At 39.2% G+C, this 21,022-nt stretch overlaps 1 protein-coding gene across 19 annotated transcripts in view; it reads right to left on the bottom strand.

The window, feature by feature from the left end:
- Nucleotides 1-1,437: 1,437 nt before the first annotated feature.
- abca12 (ATP-binding cassette, sub-family A (ABC1), member 12) overlaps nt 1,438-21,022 on the bottom strand; it is a 70,076-nt gene continuing 50,491 nt past the window's right edge. For all 19 annotated transcript variants that reach the window (XM_052606864.1, XM_052606867.1, XM_052606868.1 and 16 more), the window contains 17 exons: nt 20,585-20,712; nt 19,928-20,015; nt 19,302-19,407; nt 18,260-18,314; nt 15,666-15,843; nt 15,287-15,402; nt 14,269-14,428; nt 13,636-13,889; nt 13,348-13,543; nt 12,304-12,413; nt 12,000-12,150; nt 6,190-6,324; nt 5,762-5,865; nt 3,450-3,542; nt 3,172-3,277; nt 2,670-2,807; nt 1,438-2,252 (listed from right to left, as the gene is read on the bottom strand). In XM_052606864.1, coding sequence (XP_052462824.1) covers nt 2,148-2,252; nt 2,670-2,807; nt 3,172-3,277; nt 3,450-3,542; nt 5,762-5,865; nt 6,190-6,324; nt 12,000-12,150; nt 12,304-12,413; nt 13,348-13,543; nt 13,636-13,889; nt 14,269-14,428; nt 15,287-15,402; nt 15,666-15,843; nt 18,260-18,314; nt 19,302-19,407; nt 19,928-20,015; nt 20,585-20,712 — 2,223 coding nt within the window. In that variant the 3' untranslated portion in view covers nt 1,438-2,147. The remainder of the gene's footprint in view (nt 2,253-2,669; nt 2,808-3,171; nt 3,278-3,449; nt 3,543-5,761; nt 5,866-6,189; nt 6,325-11,999; nt 12,151-12,303; nt 12,414-13,347; nt 13,544-13,635; nt 13,890-14,268; nt 14,429-15,286; nt 15,403-15,665; nt 15,844-18,259; nt 18,315-19,301; nt 19,408-19,927; nt 20,016-20,584; nt 20,713-21,022) is intronic.

Raw genomic sequence — 21,022 nt, 5'->3', positions numbered from 1 at the left:
AAAGCAAACTGTATTTAACAAGGACAAAGAGTGAAGTGGACAGCCCAGATGCACAACACTGCAGAAGGCAAGAACTTCAGAGTCTCTAGCCTGAGCAACAGACTCCTCACTTGATGCTCAGCTGGCAGCTTAGAAGAGTTAGAAGAGACCTTTTAAGAAGAGTTTCAAAGATAAAGACACATCTGAAACTGGCATATGTTGAGAAAAGTTTAAAATGGGGGAAATAACTTCAAAACTGGATGATGAATGATTAGAAAAAGAGTATAATGGGAAGGAGAATGCAAGTTTGAGAAGCTGAAAGTCCATACACCTATATGGGAAGTGCTGCAGGAAGCATGGGATGAAATTAATCGATATCTGAATATATATTTCTGACTGTAGATTATATCCGCTTAGCTGTCAATGTTGCACGTGGAGATAACTTTCAGTACGATTGATTGCACTTGTTTTAAGTGTATGTTTATTTGAGTTATTCATGACATAGACCTGCAGTCCACAAATAAGTTGCCGTTGTTTCAGATCATCATGATCCGAATCAGTAAAATCAAAGGCAAGAGCAACAAACATCTTTAATTGACTTTAGCTGCAAAGCTGCAAAATTAAACCACAATGACTTAGACTGGGAAGAAAGATTTTGTCGTGTTCAGACGTCTGAGCTGCTTCCGTTATGAAAGTAACGCTCAGCTGTCATTTTAAAAACAGCCCTGGTTCGTGCCACAGGGTTTGACTCAATGACAGAATTAACTTCCTTGATCCATAATAACAAAATAAGACAGCGATCACAATTTTTCTTACAGACTTGATTTGAACTTACAGTCCTGTTTTTAGAGTCACTCCAACAGCACGGGAAGCGAAGGGGAGGAGCTTAGCGAACTCTCGCTCTAATTGGTCAACTGGGGGCTTTAATTATGAAGTTTAATAGTGCGTTCCTTCCATTCTTTGTTTATTTTTTATCACAATATTACAGCTAGCAAGTAAATGTGTGAGTGTATACAAAAGTGCATATTTTTTACTATTAGTGCTCTTAAAATGTATTAAATTGGAAATGTATTAACAAATAAAGTCAAAATATTTATCGAAACGTTTTCTTGATCATTTTAAATTGAATTAACTACCATGTGTAGTTTGTGATTGATTGATTTTCTTAAATGTACAAAAGTGAATGGGGAATTTAATATTTCCATTTTAATTTACTAAATCTAGTACACTTCCTAACCCTATATCTATTTCAGTCCGGAAGATCCATCTGTAAAATGTAGTGGAGATAACCCTTTTCTGTACAGGGAAAGGACAGAACATGTCTGAAATGCAGTCTGAACATTAGATAGCTCATCATTTACACAGTGCTCGATTTTCTATGCAAAGAAATTGCATACCTCAACTCATGACAAAAAAGAACCAATTGCACTACATTCAATAAGACAAACGCTCAACAACTGCATGTGAAAAATAGCTTTAATGTAAAAATAAGCTTGGTACATTTTTAAAAGAGGAACCGTGCCTTGAAGCAGACAGAGGAAAAGGCAATGAAATATTTAGTACATTCTTGCACAAGAGATGTGCCTTCAGAGAAAATATTAATGAGATTGAAGATGTGCAGACATTGAGGAATCAGTTATACCTTGAAGCCAAAAAGGTCTTTGTGATTTATATCAACCCAAGAAAGGAGCTGCATCGATGCAGCCAGCAATTTAAGAGGATGGACTCTTCACTCTGCATGCATATTTAATTCTCCGTTGAGTAACACATTGTTGGTTGTTTATGTGAATTATTTATCTTTTGATACATGATATATATATATATCTGGTAGAGCTAATAAAATTTCAAACAATTTAGTAAATAAATGATTTCATTTTCTTTGAAAGCAGCAGTGTACTTCACAAATTAAAGACTAATGAATTGCATCATACTATGTAAACTAATGCAGACTTTCAGCATATCAGCCTATAACTCATAATATTCATATAAATCCTCAATGATTATCCATAATGTATTTGGCCACTTCATTATTCAAGGCAAAATAGATACTTTTTGACTTTCATAAAAATCACAACACTAAAATATGATATAGCCTATGAAAGATTTCTTACATATTAAATTAATATATATTTTCTGAGGTTCATTGAATGGTATAATGTGCAAATATTTCATCGGTCCAAAGCATTGTACGAGTCTAAACTGTCAATGTCCGTTCCTTCAGTGGCTTCCTGTTCGTCTGTGTCCGTCTTCGCCATGGCAAAGTTAATGAAAACCTAAGGAGACAAATCAAGACAATCGTTTAGTCTCCACACCACCACCTCTGCGTCTCTTTTCATGTCTCTCCACTTCCTCCACTTAGCATTCAACAACTGTTCACTTGTTTAATCTTTAAATCCTTTATTCACTATTCACAGACAAAAACAGTATTTTGTCATTATTTACTCATTATTTATTCACATTCCATCGTATTTAGTTTTTTTCCTAGCATGTTGATTTCAAAAAAGTATACAAGATATTGTAAGGATTACTTTTATAGGTCTCTTATAGCTTGACAAATCACTACAAACTGTAGTTGTATTGAAAATAACTGTGTGAAAATTCTTCAGACAAAAAAGATCTACCTTTGTGTTTCACAGAACAACAGCATGAGGGTAAATAATTAATGACCCCAGTCATCTTATGTAACTTACCTCATCCAGAGTAGTCTGGCTGACTGAGAAGTGTTTGATTTGCAGTACAGCTTTATTGGACTCTAACAGACCAAAGATTGAAGCCACACCACCGGGAGCGACAGGTACATGGTACTCCACCATATTTGAGTGATGATCCTTCATGGATAGAAAGATGGACAATATTAATTTATTAGAGGAGACGGCAAAAATACACTTTAAGGGGTCACATGATAGACTTTTAAGATTTTCTTTCCCCTTAGGTTTACTAATAATGTTAGTAATGTTTGTTTTGTCCTGAAACATGCATACTAAAAAAAAAATATGACCATTTCCTCACTCTCTCTGACCCATGAACCGGCTGTTTTATTTTGCTGCTGTACTTATGTAAATGGCCTATTTCTACAGTATTTGAAATGATATACGGCGTATTGCTGTCAAGTCAATAAACGGTACTTTTAAATTACTTCAGCTTCAACTTTTCAATAACTTTAACTTCATTATGACGTGCTCTGTTTCTCACCTTCAGGAACGTGCTGGGGAAATTCTGCTGCATGAAGTTACTGATCATATCTACATCACAGGAGGCTCCAGCTAAGTACATCTTAACTGTGAATCCTTTCCCAAACCTGTCAGATGAACAGAGATTATTTTATCACCAGGGATAAAATTATGTAGTGTTTGCAAGAGATATAAGGCTCCACAGCAACAGTAAGTGTGGAAAACAAAAGGATATGTGAGAGAACCAAGGAAAATAATTGGAAGGAAGAAACACAGGGTACTGAAAGATAAACCACTGACCTGTTCTTGATGTGCTGTAGGGAGCCGAGACATCTGAACTGTCCTTTTACCATTATAGCCAGACGGGTGCAAAGGGCTTCACACTCCTCCATGCTGTAGGACACAAATACACACATACTCTGTTCAACTCTCTAAAACCCATCAAAACTGACAAAAACCTTTTGTAGAAACACACCATACTTAATGATCACACACATTATAAGAGATACATAGTATCTTATTATATAATATATCACTGTCTTCAAACTTCAAAGCTTTTTCAAATCAATTCAGAGTTTCAGGCAATGCTTAGTAAAGCCAATAGTCAAAGTTTGTCTTAAACTTTAATTTGATCTAGTTTCCACTGATAACTGAATACAGATACAGAAGCCCACTATAAAGGCAAAGTGCAGCAACACTAAAAAATAAATAAAAATAATATATATATATATATATATATATATATATATATATATACACACACACACACACACACACACACACATGAAAATATGTAACTACAGTATTGTTCAAAATAATAGCAGTACAATGTGACTAACCAGAATAATCAAGGTTTTTAGTATATTTTTTATTGCTACGTGGCAAACAAGTTACCAGTAGGTTCAGTAGATTGTCAGAAAACAAACAAGACCCAGCATTCATGATATGCACGCTCTTAAGGCTGTGCAATTGGGCAATTAGTTGAAAGGGGTGTGTTCAAAAAAATAGCAGTGTCTACCTTTGACTGTACAAACTCAAAACTATTTTGTACAAACATTTTTTTTTTCTGGGATTTAGCAATCCTGTGAATCACTAAACTAATATTTAGTTGTATGACCACAGTTTTTTAAAACTGCTTGACATCTGTGTGGCATGGAGTCAACCAACTTGTGGCACCTCTCAGCTGTTATTCCACTCCATGATTCTTTAACAACATTCCACAATTCATTCACATTTCTTGGTTTTGCTTCAGAAACAGCATTTTTGATATCACCCCACAAGTTCTCAATTGGATTAAGGTCTGGAGATTGGGCTGGCCACTCCATAACATTAATTTTGTTGGTTTGGAACCAAGACTTTGCCCGTTTACTAGTGTGTTTTGGGTCATTGTCTTGTTGAAACAACCATTTCAAGGGCATGTCCTCTTCAGCATAGGGCAACATGACCTCTTCAAGTATTTTAACATATGCAAACTGATCCATGATCCCTGGTATGCGATAAATAGGCCCAACACCATAGTAGGAGAAACATGCCCATATCATGATGCTTGCACCTCCATGCTTCACTGTCTTCACTGTGTACTGTGGCTTGAATTCAGAGTTTGGGGGTCGTCTCACAAACTGCCTGTGGCCCTTGGACCCAAAAAGAACAATTTTACTCTCATCAGTCCACAAAATGTTCCTCCATTTCTCTTTAGGCCAGTTGATGTGTTCTTTGGCAAATTGTAACCTCTTCTGCACATGCCTTTTTTTTAACAGAGGGACTTTGCGGGGGATTCTTGAAAATAGATTAGCTTCACACAGACGTCTTCTAACTGTCACAGTACTTACAGGTAACTCCAGACTGTCTTTGATCATCCTGGAGGTGATCATTGGCTGAGCCTTTGCCATTCTGGTTATTCTTCTATCCATTTTGATGGTTGTCTTCCGTTTTCTTCCACGTCTCTCTGGTTTTGCTCTCCATTTTAAGGCATTGGAGATCATTTTAGCTGAACAGCCTATCATTTTTGCACCTCTTTATAGGTTTTCCCCTCTCTAATCAACTTTTTAATCAAAGTACGCTGTTCTTCTGAACAATGTCTTGAACGACCCATTTTCCTCCGCTTTCAAATGCATGTTCAACAAGTGTTGGCTTCATCCTTAAATAGGGGCCACCTGATTCACACCTGTTTCTTCACAAAATTGATGACCTCAGTGATTGAATGCCACACTGCTATTTTTTTGAACACACCCCTTTCAACTAATTCAACTAATTGTCCAATTGCACAGCCTTAAGAGCGTGCATATCATGAATGCTGGGTCTTGTTTTTTTTCGAGAATCTACTGAACCTACTGGTAACTTGTTTGCCACGTAGCAATAAAAAAATATACGAAAAACCTTGATTATTCTGGTTAGTCACATTGTACTGCTATTATTTTGAACAATACTGTACCTTTATAATTTACAAAAGATTTCCCTCATATTTAAAAGAGGATCTTCATATTTTAATGTCTTTAGCACTAAAAAGCTTGAAAACCCCTGGTCTAAGAGAGTCTATTTTGGCTAAATGTCTCATTACTACCACCTATTTGTTTGGAGGAAGTGATGCAGTTTGAGTCAGGGGCGATCATTACCTGTGTGATGTCAGGACCACAGCACATTTGCCCATCACTTGCTCAGAGATGATCTTCCAAAGATGACGTTTGGAACGTGGGTCCATTCCAGAGCTGGGTTCATCCTGAGAGGTTAGAGGAGACATGTACTGTAAGAAGCATGTGGGACGTTTCTCTGCGCTTACAGAACAAAAGAAAAACCTAATGCAAAACCCACACACTCTCAAGGCAAATGCAATCCTGCAATGCACTGTGCCAAACTTTTAAGTCAGAATAACAGCACAAAGATGCATTTCAGAAGTGTTTGTAATAAGGGTGCAACATTTTACCCATTCAGACCCCTCTAAGCAAACACTCAAGACAACATGCAATACAGTGATTTATAGTGTAACTGTGTGACTTACTCAACAGTAACTAGTCTCAGTGTAGCATAATGTGCAATTGCTCACCAGGAGAAGGATCTGAGGGTTTCCGATCAGGGCCAAGGCTGTCGACAGCTTCCGGCGTGTTCCACAACTGTAGCTCTCACTTGTGTTGTGTCTGTGGTAATCCAGCTCCAACTTTTTCAACAGATAGTTCACAACCTAAAGAAAAAAGATCAAATAATGAGATTATCATAGTGAGTATTATAATAACAGCATGTTAGATAAGATTGTTATGTGATTTACTGGAGTTTCTTCAAATCCTTTCAAACACTACTTATAATGTAAAAAAAAAAAAAAACATTATCCTGCAGTACCCATCAAAATAATAGCTTGATGGTTTAATGTTTGAAGAAATTAAGACAGCCTCAAATTTAACTATTGTAACTTTACATCTGTATTATAAAATAAAATAAAATTATAATTATTACTATTTTTTTCAATAGTAATAATACAATAGTAATATATTCTTTTTAATATTTTTTTTGTTTTTTTATATATTATAAATTAATATTATTAATTATTGTCAGGATCTTGGTAAGGGAGGAACTCAGGTGCAGACAGGGATTCTCAAACAAAGGGTTTATTACAAAGAGGGGAAACAAAAACCCACGAGGGGGAAAACACGGAGCAAGGTAAAGACTAAATAACTAAAACAGGACTGGACTGACAAGATAAACAAGGACTCTAAAGGCTAACTATAAACAAACACTCACGGTAATACAAACACTTCTTTAAGGAACAATCACAGAGTGGAACAATCACAGGTACAATGACAATGACAATGAACCGACGCAAGACAGAGCACACTAGGAGATCTAAATAGGGGTACTAATCAAGACACGACAGGTGTTACAGATAGGACAATCAAGACACGACTAGGTTAACAAGGGGGGCGGGGCAAGGGAACGAGACAACACAAGCACATGGCCCAAAGGCAAGGCCATGTGCTTGTACACAAAACACGGGTCTGTCATGATCCTGCCTCAAGACTAGGAAAAATCAAGGACACGAGGGCAGAATCATGACAGAACCCCTCCCTTAAGGAGCGGCTTCCAGACGCTCCTCAAGGGAACATCAAACACGAGACATGACTGACATGACGGACTGGGACACCGACACAAACCAACAAGACATGACAAATAATAACAAAGGCAGACATGAATACACGACGGCAGGGTTAGGGTGACAAATCAAAAAAACAAACAGGGAAGGGGAGGAGGCGGGACCACAAAGTTCATGGGGGACAGACCAGGGTGAGTGGGTGGGGCAGGAGTTTTAGGAGGACAGGACGAAGGCTGACGACGGGGGGTACGGGCAGGTCTGGGTGGTGAGGGGCGGGGAGGGGTCTCGGGACAACTGACAGGGGGCATGATAGGAGCAGACAAGGGACGCTGGGCAAGACTTACGGGACGCGGGGAGACGACAGCTGGACACGGGGGAACAACAGCTGGACACGGGACATCTACGGGACACGGGGCAACATCTACTGGACACGGGGCAACATCTACTGGACACGGGGCAACATCTACTGGACACGGGGCCACATCAACGGGACACGGGGCCACATCAACGGGACACGGGGCCACATCAACGGGACACGGGGCCACATCAACGGGACACGGGGCCACATCAACGGGACACGGGGCCACATCAACGGGACACGGGGCCACATCAACGGGACACGGGGAGACAACGGCTGGACACTTAGGACTTCTGGGGACAGGGTCAGGGGACAAAACAGGACTGACGGGGACTTCTAAAATTTGGACAAGACGGGACAAATAATCAGAAAAAGCTTTAGCAGCTAGGATAATAGGCAGCTCCTTATGGGATGAGACCGACTGTACAAGAGTCTTTGCTGCAGAGTCGGCCGCGGCTCTCTCCTCCGCTCTCACGACTGCAGCTCTCTTCTTTGCCGGCTCGGGCACGCTCACTGTTGCTGGCTCGGGCACGCCCACCGCTGCTGGCTCGGGCACGCCCACCGCTGCTGGCTCGGGCACGCCAGCTCTCTCCGCTGCTGGCACGGGCACGCCAGCGCTCACCGCTGCTGGCACGGGCACGCCAGCTCTCTCTGCTGCTGGCACGGGCACGCCAGCGCTCACCGCTGCTGGCACGGGCACGCCAGCTCTCTCCGCTGCTGGCACGGGCACGCCAGCGCTCACCGCTGCTGGCACGGGCACGCTCACCGCTGCTGGCTCGGGAGGAGACAGGGTCACAGGACCGGCAGGCCCCTTCTTCTTCCTCTTCCTCCTCGGGCGCGGTGCAGAGGCTACAGCTGGGTCAGAGGCGGGTTGGGGGAGTTTGGTCTCGGACAGGGCAGACTCGGACGCCGAAGACTCTGAAGCCGACTCCCATGAAAACCGTCTCCCTCGTTTCATGGGGAGACTGCTGGCTGAGGAGGGCACCTCAGGACTCTGGGAGGGGCTTGCCTGACCCCCCAGGGTTGCCACGGCCAGGACACGACCCTCCGGGATCGCCGGCAGCTGGGTAGGTGGGGACCTCTGGGGCTCCTCCTCTCGCCCGCTCACTCCAGAACGACCTCCCCTGGTCCCCCGGAACACCACAAGGCGAGAGCCCTCAAAACAATCTCGCTGGCTGGCTGATGCCATCCAGCATTGCCTCCTGTCTGCTGAGTTCCTTGGTGGTCGGTTCATTCTGTCAGGATCTTGGTAAGGGAGGAACTCAGGTGCAGACAGGGATTCTCAAACAAAGGGTTTATTACAAAGAGGGGAAACAAAAACCCACGAGGGGGAAAACACGGAGCAAGGTAAAGACTAAATAACTAAAACAGGACTGGACTGACAAGATAAACAAGGACTCTAAAGGCTAACTATAAACAAACACTCACGGTAATACAAACACTTCTTTAAGGAACAATCACAGAGTGGAACAATCACAGGTACAATGACAATGACAATGAACCGACGCAAGACAGAGCACACTAGGAGATCTAAATAGGGGTACTAATCAAGACACGACAGGTGTTACAGATAGGACAATCAAGACACGACTAGGTTAACAAGGGGGGCGGGGCAAGGGAACGAGACAACACAAGCACATGGCCCAAAGGCAAGGCCATGTGCTTGTACACAAAACACGGGTCTGTCATGATCCTGCCTCAAGACTAGGAAAAATCAAGGACACGAGGGCAGAATCATGACAATTATATAATGAATAATAATAATTATAAATAATAATATAAATTATTATAAATAATAATAATTATTATTATTATGGAGTCAAATTTATATATAATTTCAGGGGGGGGGGGTTAGCCAAATTTTGCACCCCTACAAACAAGCACAGCAAACAAAGTCATTTTAAATAGCAATTAAAAAAAAAAAATCACACTGGTATTGGCCCCTCAAATCAAGCAGCCTTATATTAAAACCCATCCCACACTTAACGTTCTGTCATAATTTCCCTGCAATTTATTTTTGATTAACAAAGCAATAATTGTTCCCTAAAAAGGCTTAAAAAGTTGTTCTAACACATTAACTGTGTGGTCTTGACATCACAATGAGTCACTTTGAATAACGTTTTGATTAAATGCCTGTTGACATTTGACCCCACACAGAGCATGTCATGGGCTCTGCATTCATTTAAACTAATTGGATTCATACATCAAAGGATCCAAGTAGACATTCTATGAATTTTAATAGCTTCTCATAAACCTGCAAGAAACCATAAAGCACTCTCTGTCTAGCGGGTTACACACACCTACAGATCATTCTTTTGGGTCGGGCATCGCACTGCACGCTACCCTCAGGACATCAAAATTTACCAGCCGTTTCCTCTAAATCCTTTAATCCAAGTTAACGGGCCAAAACACAAAAGCCATTTCAAAGTTTCAGCAGCTTTTACACAAAGCCTTGGAAGCCAAAAGATGACTGATGGTATTCATTGATTGTTAAGTCAATTCCTTCTCTGCCCTTTTTAAAGAAGGGTAACCTGAACTTCATATCAACTTTACTTAAAGATTTAAAGGGTTACTTCAGCCAAACATCAATTTTCTGCTATAATTTACTCACTCTAATGTCATTTAAAACCTGTGTGACTTCCTTTCTATTAACATAATACAAAAGGACAACTTGTGTAGTATGTTCAGGAAGCTCTCTTTCTTACAATAAAAGTGGATGGTGACCAGAGACTGTCAAGCTCCAGAAGGGAAAAAAGCAGCTCAAAAGTAGCCTATATAGCTTGTACACTACTATTAATATAAGTTTTCTGAAGCCAGTCGATAACTTTGTGTGAGACACAGAATAAATCATTCCCTGAAAATCTTGCCCTTGGTCATTATCCACTTTCACTGAAAAAAAAAGCAGCATGGACATTCTTCAAAGCACTTCCTCTGAGGAACGAAAGTTAATGTGAGGTTGAGTAAACAATGGATTAATAAAAATGTAACAAATATAATCAATTACTGTAGCTGGAAAGCTTCATAGAAAACCTCTTTATTTTTACTTTAATCTACAAAGAGACTCTCTTTACACAATTTCTGTGGATAACTCACCTTGGAGAAGGTTCTAAGACTGTATAAGATTATATACCTGCGGACTCTTTCTCTGCAGGCTAACCAAATATCAGTACTAGACAATCCTGAATTACTTTAGAGGAGGGAAAGAGCTTGGCAGGGAGGTTTATGCGTGTTACAGTCATGTGCTCATAATGTCATACATGCGTGTCACAGTCTCTGAACATAATGTTGATATCTTCAGTTCAAACATAAGCTTTCATGATCAAAATATTGTGCGGATGCAATACAGAGAAATTAGTCATAAACCAATGTGATTTATCTTCTAAACAGTTCTCCTATGTATCTTCAGCACAGCTGGTACTGCATGACAAAAATAGATGCCTCTGACTCAAATAAGCTCATTTATTCAATAAATTTACCTATTTGTTGAACATTGGTGTCTTTTTTCATATTGACATTGTTGCTGCTTTATAAAAGCAGTAAAGCTATGAATCATTGTTACACACAGCCAACAATAACACATGCAAAAAAAAGTATTGTTTAATAGGAACTCTATTCCAACTTAAACTAATTTTCATAATAAGTTGCTAAAATGACATTGCAACTTCTTCCACAGACTATATTCCCTCAGACCAGTGGTTTCGTCTTTAGGAAAACTGTCCAAGAGTTGAAATCTGCAGCCAAAGGCAAGTTTTATAGAAGTGCTTTTTACCAATAATCCCGAGAGAATGCAAGATTAATTAGCTTCCTAATTAATCAATGTGGAGGAGAGCCAACCATTTCCTGTCAAATGCAATACTCGGACTATACCAAACTAAGATCTGTTCGCATCTTACTGAAAAGTCCAGCAGGGATTTCCACATTGATCGATGATGGGTAAAAGTGGTAAAGTTACGAGTTAGAGAGTCTGGTGGCAACAGCAGCATCTCAATCAAAATATATGCCAGTCATTTCAAAATGACTGTTAAACCTCAATTTTCTGACATTTTTTTTACGTGTAAGGAAAGCTGTTATCACGGTAGAGTACCACATGACGAAAAACAGATGCAAAGTCTCTCAAAGTGTTAAATGTCAGTGAGTTGTCATATGATTTAACAGACAGCTGCCTGTTTTACCTCATCTCCTGCCTCTCATTTCAGATCATCAAATACATTTAATGCTTACTGCCCCCAAACTTTTGAGTCCTTGAAACTGGTCATTTGACTAGTATCAAATACTGAAATGTAAGTAAATTAGTTTTACCATGTACAGGTATCATCACAACAGAAAACATGCATTTTTGTACAGGGTAGGTCACTTTGATAAGAAACTGGCCTTTGCCAGAAAGCAACAGACAATGATATAGCTGTGACCTTACCCGGTCAATCTCCCTCTTGGAGATGCCCCTGATGCGGGCGTAAAAATAGAGATGCTCTTCTCCAGTCAGGAGGTCATCCAGTGCATCCACCTGAGGGCAGTAACCAATGTTTATGCCCTCTCTCCTGCAGTCTATGATGTCAACCATTCTCCTGAGGACACAGGCCAAGGACATTTATGAACATGCAATGAAACAAAACACAAATGTATAGTAAAAGAGTCTGAGTGCATCAGAAAAAGATGTAGAGCAACAGTAAAAGTACCAGATCAACATTTTAAGGAAAAAAATTAAATAAAAACGGTACCCGTCAATGTCACGGATCTTGGCTGATCCATCGGTGGGGCTAACGTCTCCTGTCAGCATCTTGAAGGTAGTCGTCTTTCCTGCACCATTGACTCCCAGCAATCCAAAGCACTAAGGAAGATATTGACCTTCCATTCATTCACATTGAATGTTTTGCTGTCATCGATTATTCTTAACAGCTCAATAAATCTTCTATGAAAAACCATGCAGAACTAAAATGTAATGAAGGACAGCATATGCCAAGTGCCTTAAACAAGGTTCTCTGAGAATATATAGTTGCATTTCCCATCTGTGACCACATCTAAATGCACATTTTCAGATAAATAACATATTCTGTTAGAAAAAATATAATTAATTTTGTAAATTTGTTTAACCTGTTAACTGTCATTTACATTTTTGAACATAGACTTGAAAGTGCATGATCCAAACCTACATTTTTATAATTCATGACTGAAAACATGATTTTGATGTGCCATTTTCATGGTAATGCAATGTTTGAATTTAAAATGGGTTTCAAAGGATGAATTTTGAGATTTTAAGTTTTCAAGTGATATATAATTTCTGATGATTTCTAAAGTGTGATAGAGAAAAAGGCAACAAAGAAGACTTTTTAAATATTTGTATGACGAACATAATAATTTTTTATTATGTTTGAATACAAAGTTCAAAAGAACAGCATTTTTTAAAAATATAAATCATTTTTATTATTATAAATGCCCTTACTGTCACTTTTGATCAATTTAATGCAACCTAGCTGAATAAAAGTATTATTATTATTTTTTTTATAAAACAATCTTGCATACCCTAAACTTTTGCAAGTTAGTATATCACAGTTTCCACCTAAATATTTTTAAGCTTTTAATATTAAACTTATGAGACTTATGTTCACTCAGTATTAAGAAATCGTAACTTTTCCAAACTTGTGACTGGTAGTGTGTATATTGCATTAAGCAAATACAATTGGTTGCAAATGCTAATTTATGTTAACTTTTAATACTGTAATATTCCTGTGCATAATAAACATCAAAATACAAACAGCACAGACCTCGCCAGCTGGGATGCCCACAGACAGACTCTTCACCGCCTGTACCCTCTTGTTCAGGCTTTGGTACACCTTAGTCAGACGATTGACCTGCAGAATATCGGCACTAGCATCCCCCCGGTCCACACGCAAACGTTCAGCCAGCACATCTTCATCCTCATTGGGGCTATAGCTCTGAAAAACGTTCTTCTTCCAGCATCTATGAAGAAATACACAAATGCACAACAAATGTAAAAACTGTAACACTGTGCCAGTCACTTTGAATGCGCAGTCCCAGAGCCTCAGGTATACCTGACTTTGCGCAGGAGCGTCTTGTTAAGTAGCAGGCGAAGCGTGAAGCAGATGACACCCTGCAGGAACATGGAGATGAACATCCAGCCCAGAACGTCCAAGTTGAAGGGGTTCTTGTAGGCGTCCACTCCAAAAGCGCTCAAGATCTGCACCTGCATGTCAACCCGTGCCAATTCCATCAAACCATTGCCAAAGCTGAACTGAGGGAAAACTAGGAATATGTTGCTCATGGTACGGTACACATCCTGGATGCTCTGAAATGGACAGTGAAAGCAAGTTAGAAAAGGAAAAACCATGTGCAAAGCTAATCAGGTCTATTTAATCATATTTTGGGGTTAGCAATTTTAGCTTTTAGTCAGCAAGGATGCTCTAAATTGATCAAAATGATAATCAAAACAGTTGCTAATATTTCTATTTAAAAATAAATGCTGTTTTTGTAGTTGTTGTTGTTGTTGTTGTTTTACTATCATCAAAGAATGCAAAAAAAAATGTATCATGGTTCCCACAAAAATATTGAGCAGCACAACTGTTTTCAACATTGATAATGATAAGAAATGTTTTTGTTTTGTTTGTTTTTTGGGGGGGGTGAATTTTGACATGGTTATATTAAAGTCCCTCTGACTCTTCTCTCACCTGGTCATTCTGGTTGAGCTGACCCAGGAAGTAGAGAATGGAAGTGGAGATGATGGTGTTGACACTGATGAAGAGATTGATGCAAACATAACCGATGAAGGCCATCTCTGTATCCTTAAATACCGCAGACAGAAGGTACATCCAAGGGAAGGTGGAGAAGCTGAAAAGAAACCATGAAATCAATATGGTAAGTGGCAAGTTTCAAAGAGAGATCTAAAGAGAAGAATTACAACATGCAGGAAAACAAAAGAGCAACAGTAAGTCTTCTGTTTTGAGTTTAGCAAAGAAAGAGATAATATATTCCACCATTGAGCTAAGAGTAAAGATAAATGGGTTAATCTATTTCCTAATTCTCTTTTCTCCTCAACTACTTTTTTATTCATTAATCTTGGTGATTGGGGTGGTGGGGTCAAGGAAGAGGATGTGTTTAAAAAGAGGGGGTACCACGTGTGTGTATATTTGCACGTTTCCTGGCCCGTTTGCATGTATTGTTAGTGGTGTAAAAAGTCCACACCACTCAGCTAAACAAAAGCAATTAAGCAGGATGAAGGGAAAGTGGTCAGATTGCTGTGATGTGAGGTTATTTATGGCCCGAGAGCCGGTGAGCTTACAGGCGGATGAATGTGAGCCAGACTGCTGACTTCACACAATGAAGGGCATCCCAAGCAGCCTGGTGCTCTGAAGCCTAAAGACTGACTGTGAGTGGCCTCACTGCTCTCCACAATGCAATTAACTGGGTGACGGAGTGTGTGAAATCGCTTCTTCGGAGCCCAGGCCTTGCAGGAGAGCTTCGAGCAGCTCTCCTCTTTCTAGCTGAGAGGCCAGTGTTTACCTGATAGACAACGCATTAACTAAAACCTCCCCTTCTGCCAGTGCTGCGACGTGTAGCAGTAGCTGAATGACACATTCATGAAGCTCTAGTGCCTTGAGGACCTGTCAGCTCTGAGACGATCTAATGAGATGTCGGTCTTGTGACAGGGTAATCTCTGGCGGTAAAGGGACTCTAATGTATGCTGACCCAAATAGCACCAGCAGAAGTGTGACCGCGCCGAGGTTCTGCCTTTCTGTGAACGCTGGGAGCTGGAACGCTGCTATCATCGCCACCGAGAGGACCACGGGAATCATGTAAAGAGTCTGCAAAGACATAGGAAAGACTTAGTAAATACAAACGGTCTTATGTAATATGCATATTAAACTCTTTCTTTAACTTATATTTATGCATTTGGTCCTGGTAATCAAAAACTTGGCGTTGATAGCACCATCCTATATGGTTATTGTACCTCTACTTCATGTAGTCTGGTTTGTAATTTCTTGTTCATGTTTTTTTATTATTTTTTTTTCTCAGATCAATGCAACAAATCTCAAAGGCTGAAATCTATCAACTAATCGTAAAGTACCATATCATAGAAGAAGTTGATGATCCAGTAGAAAGGTTCGCTGATGCCAGAGATCTGCTGGAGTCTCTTGGAGCCTGTGTGATGTTCGTGAACCTCATAGATGACAAAGCTGGCAGTCATGATAGAGTATCCAGTGAGGACACAGAGCGCAACCAGGATGCTGACCAAACCACCCACCCTTGAGGAGACAAAAAGATCTCAATCTTAAAGACATGGACGTGAAGACGTGAGTTGAGAGTATCTGACCTCATGTATCCATATATATGAACTAGAATTTTTTTTATAGATTATACATTGGTGAATTGTGTATACATACATATATATACATTCATTTTGCATGTATTTGATCAAAAATTCTATGAATTGTTCACACTAAGATCTGAAATACATCTGTACACTTTATAACCACACCAGCAGAGCACCAGATATTCTACAACAGTGGTCAAGTGCAGTGAGAGACCTTTTAAATGCATGTCATTTTGTCTTACCCTTAAAATACAAACTGCACTTCATATTTCTTACAGTCTCTCACATGAATGCTCTTCAGTCAAGCTTGATGCATTTACAACGGCACCAGACACAGTGAGGAGAAAAGATGAAAGCCCATAAGAATTAAGATCTCTCTATCTGTGAGAATTGGGTAAGACAGAGTCAAAGACGATCGAGTGTTCAGTCTCAGCAGGACACTTCTTCTACCAGACACCAGCTGAGCTTTTGCCTTTAATGTCGCCCCTCTGCATCCCATCTCTGCCTTCAACAACTGCACTTTCAAAAAAAATAACTAAAATGGAGGACAAATAAGAATGAACTCATCTCAGGGAAAGACAGAAGACCTGTAACACAAAGAGTTGAGCCTGAATGCAGAAGCAAGGATAACTTTATATTCAGATAAGAAGGGCTGAGTTGGTTGATCTATGAAGTCAAAGGATAAGAAACCACTAGACTGAACTAGATTGTTCTTTGAATCCAACGTGGCCATCTGAGGCCAATGAAGACTGTTGGACATGGCCTTTTTTTAGCTATAATTCCTGAATACAATAAGCCATTTTGATTACATTCGTTCTCACTTTTCCAGGCAATTGGTGGCACTATAAAATTGACAAACCTCGTGATAAAATGTTTGAAACACTTAAGATCGATTTGGTCCCAACTAAGATGACAACAAATGTATAATTAAAAAATATGGCTACCATCAGACAATCAGATTTCATCAGCTATGAAACAGGGTTAAAAATCACTACAAAATATGTTACTGAAACACAATCTTGACAGTTTTTGAGATTATGAAGTAGATTCAATAAAGGTTGTTCTCATTTTAATATCATCTTCACAATAGAGCACACAAGGAATTTTGAAGCCTAAACACAATTGAGAGAAGCTAAAAGTTAAAGGAAGGCTATAAACAAACTATACCGCAGTCGCATGACTTTACTGTCACTACCACTACATTCCCAACAAATCTTTATTTAAAATCTGCAAGTTGGGAAAATGTTTGCATTAGAATAGTTTGCAAGACCAAAATGTATTTTCGATGCTCCAAAATTCTAACCGACCCTCTGATGTCACATGGACTACTTTGATGATGTTTTTCTTACCTTTCTAGACATGGAGAGTATATGTATGTACACACAGTTTCAATGGAGGGACTGAGAGCTCTCGGACTAAATCTAAAAAATGTGTTCCAAAGATAAATGGAGATCTAACTGGTTTGGAACTACATAAGGGTGAGTTATTAATGACATAATTATGATTTTTGGGTGAACTATCCCTTTAACCTCAGACCTTATTTCAGCCATTTAACCCCAAAAAATGTAACTGACCTTGAAAAATGTAACTGGAAGTTCAAAAATGCGAACTCGATTCTGGGTTATAGGAGTCATTCCTGCAGCACTCTATCTGTACTTGAAACAGCTGCCTGAGGCTGTTACCAATATGGCCACCAAGTTCTTGACTTGCCTTAAAGGGACTTTGCTTTTGACACAAGTGTCTGGTATTTCTGCTCTTTTCAGCCACTCACAGAGACCTTCTTGAGTAGCCAACCTATTCTTCTTCATTTTCTTGCCTTCCCTGCATGTTTTCTCCCCTCTCAAGAAATCCCTTTCTCGGGCCAAAGAAGCAGGCGTTAAAGCCAGACTCATCCCAGCTGAGAGAATTAAACATCTGCACTAATTTTACAATGTGTGTCTTTCAAATTTAGACACGGTTGAAATAGCCCACAGTGTTCAAAATACAGGCATGTTTGGGTGGCAACGTTGAATCAGTTAACCTCTGAACCACCTTCAGAGTAAACACACATTATATTGGTTTAGTAATCAATAAGCCAAGCTCAGGAAAAAAAAATCAAAGAGGAGTAAATACAGGAGTCAAATTGCATTAGTTCAAGTGCTCCACTAGAATGAAAATGTCAGAGCAATGTTTGCATATCTTATCTAAAGCCCATCATTTGGCTGATTACTTTCTTTTCTCCACCACTGGGTCTGTGATTTTGTACCAGCCCCTACTAATACGCTCTGTCTGTATTTGGCCCCACAGAGTTCTTTATCTGCTTTAGCTGCCAGACAGAAGGACGTGCGTGCGTATGTGTGTGCTCTTACATGACATCCTCGTCTTGCACTTGGCCAGGGTAAGGGTGGCTGGATATGGAGATGGCTGTAAAGAGAGATTTTAGCACATGAGAAAATATACACTTGACCGGCAAACACGTGACCAGCCATCTGCTCCTCCCATGAACCTTTTCTGAATTTATGCTCTGTTTTGCCCTGAATGACTTCACCAGCTACATTTGAATGAATGCATTCCCTCTTTTCATTATTGACTGGTTGGATTGCATTAATCTTGCCTGGAGGCGGACAGTGAATCTCAGCCACTGGGCCAGTCTGGCAGTGTTGAAATAAGACCAGCTCTATCCCTTCATTTCAGTTCTCAGCACCTCTAATTAGCATTCAGATCGCTCTGCCTCATGGTGAGAGACAGAAAAGACACACTGCCCTCTTTCTAAGGGTATTGGAATTGCATTATATTTCAGGAAATTGCTAAAAGCATATTTTAGATTAACCCAGTAGTTATTGATATGTGAAAGCAAAAAGAACTTCAGTCTTTCAGAAAGTGGATTAGACCTTACATGGCAAGTCAAAACTTTAGATATGCAAGTCTAAGTGCACATTAGCTCAGGACATGACACATATAAACTGTTACACAACTTGAAAATTACTAGATATACAGTACCATACCATTCAAAATTTGGGGTCGGTAAGACTTTTAAAAATGTTTTTGTATTTGATTTGTTGCTCAAGAAGCATTTCTCCTTACTATCCATGCTGACAACAGTTGTCCAGCATGATATTTTTGTGGAAACTACAATATATTGTCCTTTCTTTTTCCAGGATTCTTTTTGATGACTAGAGAATTCAAAAGAACAGCATTTATTGGAAATATTTTTTTTTTGTAACATTATAAATACCAATTTAATACTTAATTTAATGCATTTTTTTAATCAAAGTATTTTAATTTCTTTAAAAATATATATATATGCATTACTGAACCCAAACTTTTGAACGGAATACATTTTTTTAGATTCTAAGAGAAAACTAGAATCTATAACAAAACCTTACAGTATTAGAGAGAGATTTAACTAACTATATTTTTGTCGTTTCTCTGGTGGCAAGCTGGATCTCAGGATAAAGTTGTTAAGGCTGTTGAGGTAGGCAGGCATGGTGTGGTGACCTTCTGGATTATACCAAACCTGTGTGAACACAAATATTAATACAATGCATAACGATTCCCTTATATGATCATCTTGTAAAGACTCTGTTCCAAAATGTCCTTAGCTGCATTGCTTAGACATGAAACCCAATATTCTAACATACATTTAAAAAAAAAAAAAACATAGCTGAATAATAATATTATATAAATATAAAATATACAATATAAATTGTACATTCGTACTTAGACTTAACAGTTTTTTTTGGTACTGAATGAACTTTACTTCTGTTTTATTCACCATCTTAAAAATATTTTTTTCTGCGCAAACAATGCATGCGGTATTGCCTTAAAAGTTTATCTTAGAGGGCAACATAATTATGGCGCCTACCTTTTGGAACAGCTTTCACATCTGGAGGGTGATTAAGATGCATTAAAATGCTGCCTATGTGGTAACTTACTTGGTTTTGGAACAGAGCCTTTTATTGTCTACATAAACTGCTACGTTGGGACAATGAGCCACTTTGCCATTGTGGGTATGTAATATCACTCATCCACATTACCTTACTAAGGGTTCTGTTCTCTGGCACATCTAACATGTCCATCTTAAGATCAATGGGAAGAGACTTTCCAAAGTCCCAGCCTCCATATCTGAAACAAAGCACAAAATAACTTACATTAGAACTCATAACACTAGGCTGGTGTAACATTTTGTTCACATCATACACATTTACTGGATGCAAATTTTCCTATTAGATTTAGGGTTTTCAGACACTAAATATTTTCACACACCTTTTCCTGACTAATAGTTTTATGCTTTTGTTGAATTCTCAATTTATTACAAGAGCCATGATTTGTCTTTTTTATTATTATCACATTTTTATATTTTACGTTTTTTTTTTTTGGGGGGGGGGGGGGGGGCGCAATGTATGAATAATAAATGCTAGCCCTAATATTTTAGGTGTAATAAAGTATTTTCATGCCAGCAGCACAGCCCAGTGCTGTGTGCTATTTGACTAGGGTGGAAAATGTCAGCTGGTCGGAAATGCCACAGTTAAGACGGGATAAACCGAAGCGCGTCCTGTTCAATTATTAATCAGCCTACCAGCGGTTCATAAATTCCTTAATATTCCACCTCGCCATATTTTGAACTTGTGACAAAGGAATTATCTCTCAAACTTTGTTTAATGCTGTGAAGTGCTACGAGCGATAAAATTCACCTGTTTCTGATGAAGTCATTGGCAGTGACCAGCAGGTAGTCCTCTGTGTTGATGCCTGTCAGGTTGTAGACAATCTGGGATGATGGATTTCTTTTGTGAGGTGGGTCGTAAACTAATGCAGGACATGACTGAAAGTGAGAGAAAAGTGAGTGAAATTCTGAATAAACACCATGATACAGTACTGGGAAAAATTTAACAACTTGCTCTCAGATTCAAAGGGGAGTTGACAGGAAGTTGAATTGAAACAAGAAGAACAGGCACAACATCAACACAATTTTGGTGAAAAATCATTTTTAAATTACATACATCATTAACTTGACTAATTGGGGCTAATTACTCCATTATATGTAAAAAAAATCCCTAAGGTGACATATTTCCCCAAATACAAGTACAATTTACTTAACTTGAAGTTGAATACTGTGAAAAAACAGCCAACAA

This window comes from Carassius gibelio, chromosome A9, assembly GCF_023724105.1.
Source record: "Carassius gibelio isolate Cgi1373 ecotype wild population from Czech Republic chromosome A9, carGib1.2-hapl.c, whole genome shotgun sequence".
Taxonomy (NCBI): Eukaryota; Metazoa; Chordata; class Actinopteri; order Cypriniformes; family Cyprinidae; genus Carassius; species Carassius gibelio.
The sequence above is the reverse complement of the archived record's forward strand: the minus strand, read 5'-3'. Positions and strand labels throughout refer to the sequence as shown.